Genomic DNA, 10,102 nt, shown 5'->3' with positions numbered 1-10,102 from the left:
CCTCCCTCCACCTGCTGGCAACACTCTGCCTCATGCACCCCAGGAGACCATTGGCCTTCTTGGCCACAAAGGTACACTGCTGCCTCATGTTTAACTTGTTGTCCACCAGCACTCCCAGGTCCTTCTCTGCAGAGCTACTTTCCAGCAGGTCAGTCCCCAGCCTGTCCTGCTGCATGGGATTATTTCTCCCTAGGTGCAGGACCTTGCACTTGCCTTTGTTGAACTTCAGGAGGTTCCTCTCCGCCCAGCTCTCCAGCCTGTCCAGGTCCCTCTGAATGGCAGCACAGTCTTCTGGTGTGTCAGCCACTCCCCCCAGTTTAGCATCATCAGCTCACTTGCTGAGAGCGCGCTCTGTCCCTTCCTCCAGGTCACTGATGAATAGATTGAACAAGACTGGACCCAGGACTGACCCCTGGGGGACACCACTAGCCACAGGCCTCCAACTTGACTCTGCGCCATTCACCACAACCCTCTGAGCTCGGCCATCCAGCCAGTTCTCAAGCCACCTCACCGTCCACTCATCTAGCCCACACTTCCTGAGCTTGCCTAGGAGGATGTGATGGGAGACAGTGTCAAAAGCCTTGCTGAAGTCCAGAAAGACAACATCCACTGCTCTCCCCTCATCTACCCAGCCCATTCCGTCATAGAAGGCTATCAGATTGGTCAAGCATGATTTCCCTTTGGTGAATCCATGCTGACTACTCCTGATCACCTTCTTGTCCTCCAGATGCTTAGTGATGGCCTTCAGGAGGAGCTGTTCCATCACCTTTCCAGGGATGGAGGTGAGGCTGGCAGGCCTGTGGTTTCCTGGCTCCTCCTTCTTGCCCTTTTTGAAGACTGGCATGACATTGGCTTTCTTCCAGTCCTCAGGAACAGCCTAAGTCCTTCACTTGTCCTTTGCAAGACAACCTAAACCACTAACATGTCAGTTTCAAGCGTAATTCTGTTTCCCTGCTCTCTTTCCTCCCCTTTCTCATCCTCTACACAAGACCCAGGTTTGTTTCTCACATATGCTTTTATAGACATTTTTGTTTGTTACAAAATTCCCTGGTTTTCCACATTGGGATAGTTCTATTTTTTCATTTTGGCAGAACAACACATGATTTTCAGTCTTTTTCCTTTCTGTATAATTATTTTTAAGTCCTCAGTACCACCTTTGAACATCTGCCCTGCTATACTTGTCTAAAATTTCAGAACAAAACAGATTAGTATCTACTAATTCGGTACCCATGCCACATGGAAAATGTACAGGCCATGTTGTATGCATATTTCACCATCATCACTCCTTCCTTGGCTAATGAAGTAACACAACATATGGAAATGAATAAAGTTGAAAAGAAAATGAGCCACTGTCAGAATATGAGCTCCTATATTACCACTCTTGAATGTCATCTGAGTGGAAGAACTTGTGCAAGCCTACAGTATTTGAAACAATTTACGATGGGGAAAAAGGAAGAATTATAAACAGAGCATGTTACAAAAGGAAAGTTCAGTCATAAACTTTGCATTATCACCAGGTAAGCCAACAAGTCACAAAAACTGTACAGTCCTGACTTGTTAGTTAGCCTTGCTTTTGCATAAATAGTGCTGAGTAATCTCTGCCATGTGCATTTGAAAAAGCTATTCTAAATAAGTAAAAACACAGAATCGTCAGTTGGTTGCTCATGTTGGGTAAACTGCAATATATCTACATAACTTTCTGTAAAATATAATTTCTGGTTTTGAGCACTCTTAATCATCACATGCATATGCTTCATACTTCAGCAGTACCCGTTTTTATATTTATACTTTTTAAAATGAACAGTTAGCTAATAATTTTAAACATTTGTGCCATTTTTCCTCCATTGTCACAACCCTGAGACTGCTGTATGCACTCAGTTGATTTCCTCAGCCAGTAGGAAACTGAACAGGAAGCAAGACCAGAAACTCTCATCATCTTTTCCAAGGACCACAAACACTACTGCTTCTGTATATCCACAACTTTATTTACTCAAAACCATAATGTCAGATTCAAAAAACCAGATCAGATACTTTTGACATGATGAACTAGAATTGAAATGCTAAATTAAAATAAAAATGGAGGATCATCTAATGCTTTAGATGAGAGACCTGACAACCAATAGCTTGCGCTGCCGAGTGCATACAGAAGACACTGTACTAAGCCTTTTGACAGCCAAAACAGGAGAAAAACCCAAGTCTCCACTGTTACCTGCACTAACAGGACATTTTTTTGCTGATAAGCAGCAGCCTCTCTTTTTGAGAGTCAGTACCTCCTGCTTCAGTGCTTGGCACAGACAACATGTGCTGAGCAGTGCTGTAGACAGAACACTGAAAAAGAGCACATACCTGACCCACTATAGCAGTCTATAGGCAATGATAAGAGATGAGAGCCTACCAAAAGCATGAACATCCACTTCTCCCTTTTATTAAATGGAAGTGATATCCACATGTATCACCAGATGTTACTCCACCCTGACTGCTGAAAAGAACATTGTAGGAAGCAAATTTAGAAAAACAGAAGGAGAAAAAGGCATTAAAGAAAATCCATGTTTGGAAATTTGTGTGTGTCTTGTACAAGCAACTCACAGTTCACTTCAAGTTGTTTAGCCCCAAAAATGATGGAGCCAAGTAAGAGATACAGCAGTAAGAAATGCAGCAATTCAAATACCGTATTTATCATCATTTTGATCCACTTCTCTCAAAATAATGCTATTCAGATTAGTTGCTGCAATTATCCTCTTCTAGTCAAAAATAAAAACTTATTTACCACATGAAGAATAGGCTTATTTATATTACACTGAGTAAAGGAAACTCTTTTAAAGAATTACTGACATAAATGTTAGAGCGAGTAAAGTTCTTACGTATGACATGAGCACATCTCAAAGCTGAGAAAAACAAAAAAGATCGCACAGTATACACAAAATGTGGCAGAAAACAAAATCATTATCAATATTATTTTTCAAAGCACTATAAAAATCCACATAATAATGCACTGTCTCACATATGGTATAAATTAAACACTTGCAAAGCACAAACTTGCATTAGTACCACCAAAGCCAAATGAATTTGTGAGTGCAATGCGCCGTTTCTCAGTTTTCCACTCCTGAGCTGTTAGTGGAACATAATTGAGATCAAATCCTGCCTCTGTTTTCTGTAAGTTTAAAGTAGGTGGCAAAATTCCATAGTAACAGGACAGTGTCGTAAAAGCTGCTTCAATAGCTCCTGCAGCCCCCAAGAGATGCCCTGTTGCTCCTTTTGTCGAGGAAACTGCAATATGCCGTGCATGATCTTTAAAAAGTCTCTTGATTGCCTGATTTTCAGCAGCATCTCCTAGAGGTGTAGAAGTTGCATGTGCATTGACATATGTTATATCTTCAGGTTTGATTCCAGAATCTCTTATTGCTGCAGACATACATCTTAAAAACAAACAAACAAACACACACACAAAACCCACAAAATGCTTAATTTCCCATTATATTCTTGTGACTAATACATGTGTAATAAAACAAATGCAAAAGTATAGAGTGTGTGAAAATGTTTATCACATGTGAAAATCTGAACAGCATACTACAGAGAAATAAATATCTAAAATATTACACAAGTTTAGGCACCCTCCACTAATTTTCTCTAGCGTAGCTGATACATTAAGGCAACATGCAGCAGAACAGTCCAAGAAATTCCCTTGTTGTAAATGAAAGGAAGATTCCCCAGTTTTACATTTTCTTTCCTTCACATTTACAGTATTTCACTTTGCTCACAATGTGCCTAGTTATTAAGAAATTAGCAATACAAATTGCTTCACCCTTGTCCTGCAAAAAATTGGGAGATAAAAAAAAAAATTCTGCAATCCTCATGCAGAGTTTCTTTCGCGTTCTTTCTAGAGGTTAGAAGATAACCCTTTCCTTTCCCTGGAATAGCAAGGAGATAGCTTAAATTCCTACAGACAAGATGAAATTTACTGGAGATCCCACCATTCTGCTCTGACACTGTATGTTCCATCCTGGCTCCTGACAGGACTGTGACTGCTTTATAAAACAAGCTCTTCTCTGAAAACCACAGAAAGGTCGACTCCATACTGTGATTTCCTCACAGATTTCTCATAGGGAAAGGAGGATGAATCACGTCTCTCATTGTACATGCTGCTTAACTAAATATCTCTGAAGAAAGGATCACTGACTCTTTTGAAATTTATGGCAAAGTAAGAGGCAAATAAAAATAAATCTCCAAAAACAGATAACTCAGGCTTCTGCACAAATTTTAATGTGTCCAGTACAGTCTTCTACCCTTAGAAGCATCAAGCAGCATCCAGCTTAGCTTGGATGACAGTCCAGAGACCCTCTCTGTCACTAAACAGTAAGCAAATATTCCAGCAAAAAAGATTACTGATCAACTGTGAGAGAAATAGACACATTAATTTAGGTTAAATATGTCAGCTGCAAGGAATGTAACAATTTAAGGAGGTAACAGTACATCTTAACTGTACGGAATACACTTTGTATACACCCTTCCGAGTCTGGTTTTGTGCTCTCTTTTACTGCAGGTTCATTCCAACATATGTATTAGTCTCCAACTGAAATAGTTATTAGAAGACGACAAAAATATATTTCCCTGAAATTTTCTGACATGGCAAATGAAATTAATAAAGAACAGTACATTCATGCAGTAGCAAAATATTTGTATAAAAACTGTATTGAGATGTATTATCTCAATCTCAAGGGTAGAAAGGCTCAATATTTTGGAGATATCAAGATTAACTTTCAACTATTTCCCATTGTGAATTCAATTTATACGCTACTGCAATCATAAAATTATGTTACAAGGTATTGCTGTATCATCTCAGGGGTAAACAAGTCTGAAAATCTAAGATAAGAAACTCCTCATTACCTGGCTCACACTTAAGTCTGCAGAAAAAGTAACTATGAATGGAGCGAAATCCGGTATATTACATTATATCCGGTATAGTCTCTAAAATCTGTTAATCCAATAGGGATGCAGACACAGCTTTACCCTATCACGTAGATGTTTGATCTATTTGCACAATGACATATTGAATTTTGTTATTAAACACACGCATACACTCAGCCTCATGCAAACTAGTAAAGCTTCCTGTGTTTGTCAGCAATGGCCTATACACAGCTCACAAACAGTACATATACTTCAACATGTAATTTAAATGAAAATTTAATTAGTTGAATGATAAAGGTTGTCATCTGCTGGTGAACTATTTTTGACGAGATTAACAAAGATGAAGTTTTACCATTTTGCCGAAGTGCATTAAAATGTATTTTTGCTGCATCTCTCCACCAATGCTCTATTAACTGCATTCCCCTTACAGAACACAATAATAGCATGATCTGCTTAAATGGTGAAATAGAAGTTGAAAAGTTTTTTTTATTCTAAGAGAATTTTAAACAACTAGTTTTCTTTGAGCCATTTGTGTGAACAGCTGCAGGCTCCAAAAGTAAAATACTTTCACATAGGGAAAGTTCTTATAACCGTTCAAAAATGTTGAGTCTAACAGGAACTGGCCTTCATCCTGTAACTAAAAGAAGAAAAACGGGACAAAACCTTACCAGAAACTTATTGTTTAGATTAAGTTTTCAGACTTTTCAAAATCTATGTATGATTTTTAAATTGATACATGAGTAATACTAATGCAAGATTGAAAAATATTTCTCTGGGCAGAACATACAACAGAGAAGCAAATGTAGTCATCATAATTAATGTATGAAGTAACTATTACAATTAGCACATAGGTTCTTACCTGAATGCACCATCTCCCTCTGGATTAGGTGCTGTTATGTGGCAAGCATCACCAGACAGTCCATAACCTAAAACTTCTGCATAGATCCTAGCACCTCTTTGTACAGCGTGTTCATATTCTTCTAACACTAGGACTGCTGCACCCTCTCCCATTACAAACCCTTCTCTCTGTGAATCAAATGGTCGACATGCCATTTTAGGCCTTGAGTTAAAACCAGTGCTGAGGGCCCGAGCTCTTGCAAATCCAGCCAGGGACAAGGGACTAATAGAAGCCTCAGTCCCTCCAGCCAACATCACATCAGCGTCACCATGGGCAATAAATCTAAAGGAGTCTCCAACAGCATGTGCTCCTGTGGTACAAGCAGTAGATACGGCATGATTTGGCCCCTTCAGTTGATACTTAATGCTGATCTGACCTGCTGCCATATTGACTAAAATCTTTGGCACAAAGAATGGGCTGACCTTGTTATAACCTTTTGTTTTAAATAAAAAAGCTGTCTCAGAAATCTCTTCCAGCGGAACCATTCCCATTCCAATTGCCACACCAGCTGTTAAGCGGTCCTGTTCAGACTGAGGAGACCAATCAGCATCTTTTATTGCTAGCTCTGCCGCACCAATCGCCATGACAGTAGCAGAACTCATGGATTTGATCTCTGATTTTGAGACAAAGCTTTCTTCACTGAACTGACCCTCCTCGTTTCCCCTGGGCACACAAGCAGCCACTTTACACGGAACACTTGCATATTCTTCCCCGTCTAGTGATGCAATCCCACTGTCTCCTTGGAGAAGGCGGTTCCACACAAACTGAGTCCCCACACCAAGAGGAGACACTAAGCCAATACCTGTAACAACTACTCTCCTTCGACATGTAGGCAGTGACTTGGTGCTAAAAGCTCTTCTGTGCTTTCTTAAATACTGATTTAATTTCAGACTCTGGAGATTTGCAATCTTTAATAGTTCTTGTGAACACTGTGAGATCATGGTGGAAATTAATCACTTCATGCAAATTCCTGTAACGGGGAAAAAAAGACACAAACACAACAACAAAGCAGCCAACGTGAGGAACATTCCAAGTACACTAAGTTAACAACTTTTTTACACGAAAATTTGCTTTCAACACTGCAGAAAGGGATGTAGTTTCCGTCTCCACTGTCCAGAAGGACACACACCATGGCGGACGGCACAGACGCATATTCACTCTGCAAATACCTTTAAGATGGCAGAGCCAATGAAACTGGTGGGCTCTTTTAGCTTAAGCTGCTAACGAAGACTACAGCGCACCAACGTGGACTGCAAGGCATTCACTACTTTTTTTACGCTCCCTCTAGGGTTTTAACCACCAGTTGACCGGAGGTATCAACAATGAGCAGGAATAACTTCAGCTTTCTGAGGTGGGCCTGAAAGAGTATGTCCTACCATTAACATGTTAAGGATGTCACTATCTTAATCCCTAGGTCAGGCAGAATGGTCTAGAAAACTGGGTAACAGAAGGAATCAAGAGAGTTGGACTCTGTTCTCAGTTCTGCCATTAAAGCAATTATATAACTTGGACCAGACTTTTCATCTTCGTATGTCCACCTACCTTTTTTCTGCCTTGGGGTACTCACAACGTCAGCTCTATGCGGTGGGGACTGTAAACATGCAAGCATGTTTGAGAAAGATGTATCATAATGGCACATTAAAAGATCATTATAAACTGAACAAAAAAGCATCTCAGCTTACAATCATTTCATACTTACATACAGACTAATATTTCTACATTGCGATAAAGTTTAATTTTTTTTCTAATAGAAATAACTATTAAAATAAACAATGTTCTAAAAACTTTTCTGACCAAAAACACTCTTGCCAGCAACGTGTCATAGCACTTATACCATATCCTGGGATCTGGCTACAAATTTGGGTGTTGGCCAGAAGCCATGAAACACACAGCCCGCAGATTTCCCAGCTCCCTTGAACCTCACTCTCTGAGACCGGGTTTATCATGCAATATGTCAAGCGGAAGGCTGCTGCTGAGGAAAAGTACTTCTAGCAGGACTTCCCTGATGAGAGGACCATGCTGAGCAGTAGCACCTCAGCCCCTCTCGCAGGCGTTGTCTCAGCCACAGCCAGATAAGAAATTGGTCTAATGCTGGAGCAGGCTAGAGGCTACAGCACTATAAACACATAGAGTACAGGCTTCAATAGGTCTGAATTTTTTGCTGATGCAAATTTTACATTAACAGGCATTTTCTCCAGCCCATTGTCATGAGGGATATATTTAGTTTTTTCTTCTACTCTCTGCAGCTGGGAGAGTCACTGCACTTAAAAAAGCAAAAAGTTAAACCCACACCTACAACCTTTTCATCTCTGCCTCCACCTCTGATTTGACAGCTGTAAGAAGTACTACTAACATTAGCCTTTAGCCAAAAACACTATTAAAACAACAGGCTTAATAATCAAAAGACTTGGCGTTACATAGTCAAATGTTTCCTGCCTCATAAAAAGGGGAACATAACATCATTAAATATTTGGTAAAACAGGAAGGGCTGTATTACAACCATGTGCTGTCACAAAATTAACACACTTCTATTAAAATCAAAGACTTACTCTTTTCTATGGCACCTAAAGTATGTAGCAGTCACTAAAAAAAAGCTATAAATAATGTCCATTAATGCGTACAGGTTCTTTATATGAGCCTATTTTAACTTATAATCTAAATTAATCATTTTAACTCTTTCAAGCCAATGAACCTGCATTTTATAAAAATACTGAGGTTAATTAGAGACATCTATAAAATAATACTTACCTAGTAATCACACGTGGCCTTTAATAAAATATAGGTTAACTAGCTTTAGATAATTAAAATGATTAATTCGATTCCCAAAAAAAAGGTAACTAAAGGCAACCCAGGTTTTATTCACTGTTTACACTGAATGGAAAAATAAAAGGGAACTCATTTCTCCTAGGGAACAAGGGCTTGTTTTACACGACCGGGTGTCCTGAGAAGCGGTAGCTATTTTTAACCGTCACGCCGCGGTTTAGCTGGGCGGCCCAGAAGAGGCCCCGGGCACAGGCCGCTGTAGTGCGACCAGCGGCCATGTCAGCTCGGCGGCCCTCCCTCACCACGCCCCCCCACGTGACCCTCCCCCCTACCCGCGCCGGTGACGTCCCCCGCCGGAAGGCGGGTTAGCGCCGGGGGGGGGGGACGGTCAGGACCCCCCTCCCCTTTTTCCCCTAACGCCGCAAAGACAGCCCTCGCCTCCTCTCAGTGCCTTCCCTCCGCCCATCCTAACCCGCTGAGGGCCCCGCGGTACCTCCTCTCCCCCCCAGGCCGCTATGGTTCGCTCTGCCTCCCTCTGCTGTTGCTATCACGCGGGGCTAAACCACGCGGGGAAGACGGGGAGGCTGAAACGCGGTGCCTTAGCAGTCGATCCCCGAGGTCAAGATTGGTGAGAAGCCGCCCGAGCCAATCGGGCAATCGGCGCTGGACTGCCCGGCGCGGAGGGCGGAGCCGTGCCCAGCCCCGGCCGCGCACTGGGGCCCAGGGCGCCTAGGCCAGAAAGAGAGCTGAAAGGCGGCCCGCAAGCGCGCGCTTGCAGCACGCCAACAAAGATAAAAGAACTAAAACAACCCAAACAGACCCCGAAGTCCGAGTGGAATACTTTACAAGAGACCAACAATAAAGTCATGAGGGAAACCTTGTCGTTTCCCATCAGTTTCTTTCATAATGGATGCATAAGGCAACAAATTTCAGCATTCAGCGTTTTAGGAAATGTCAAAATTCAGGTCATCTGTGGCAAACAGTATGTGATAATGTAATTCGAGGGCAACGCACATGCATGCCTGGGGAGCCATTCAGGACTGTACAGTCTGCTCCAGGCCCATTTCATATTCCACATGAATTAATTCCTTAGAATTAGAGAAGTAGAATTAGTAGAGAAGACGGTAAGAGGAATACAAGCAAGTCGGCTATTGACTTTATAGGAGACTCTTGAAAAAATACACGTTCAACTATTGCAAAAGCACCAATAAAGACAACGTAAACTATTCGTTGTTGCTACTTCCGGATGCTGGAACCGCAGTGCATGATCCGAGCTGAGACCAAGCTGCCAGTGGCACCTGACATGACATGTAGGAACAGTGAGTAAAAGAAAGACATCGTACTTTAAATACACGAAACACACACAATATTGCACCTAGGGTAGGGCCAAACTTCCCGACCTTTCCACCTGCCAGTGCAGGACACCTGGTTACAGGCCACCCGAAGGCCACAGCGTCCAAGGCAGGCGACCCCGTGCCCAAGGGATGGCACCAGGCCCCGGGTCTCTGACACGGCGGGCGCAGGCACACTAGGGAC

At 41.9% G+C, this 10,102-nt stretch overlaps 1 protein-coding gene across 2 annotated transcripts; it reads right to left on the bottom strand.

Moving 5' to 3' along the window:
- Positions 1 to 1,964: 1,964 nt before the first annotated feature.
- On the bottom strand, positions 1,965 to 9,252 carry OXSM (3-oxoacyl-ACP synthase, mitochondrial). Of its 2 annotated transcripts, none has more exons than XM_068935460.1 (5): positions 9,060 to 9,252; positions 8,552 to 8,594; positions 7,346 to 7,394; positions 5,765 to 6,773; positions 1,965 to 3,416 (listed from the first exon to the last, which is right to left on the bottom strand). In XM_068935460.1, exons 4-5 carry the CDS (start codon positions 6,742 to 6,744, stop codon positions 3,014 to 3,016), a joined length of 1,383 nt encoding a protein of 460 aa, XP_068791561.1. In that variant the 5' UTR covers positions 6,745 to 6,773; positions 7,346 to 7,394; positions 8,552 to 8,594; positions 9,060 to 9,252; the 3' UTR covers positions 1,965 to 3,013. The 2 variants fall into 2 exon arrangements, with proteins under 2 accessions (XP_068791561.1, XP_068791562.1); XM_068935461.1 differs by having other exon boundaries at positions 8,552 to 8,569; positions 9,060 to 9,161.
- Between the last annotated feature and the right edge of the window lie 850 nt (positions 9,253 to 10,102).

Source organism: Struthio camelus, chromosome 2 (genome assembly GCF_040807025.1).
Source record: "Struthio camelus isolate bStrCam1 chromosome 2, bStrCam1.hap1, whole genome shotgun sequence".
Classification (NCBI taxonomy): domain Eukaryota; kingdom Metazoa; phylum Chordata; class Aves; order Struthioniformes; family Struthionidae; genus Struthio; species Struthio camelus.
Note: the sequence above shows the minus strand (reverse complement) of the source record. Positions and strands in the feature narration are given on the sequence as shown.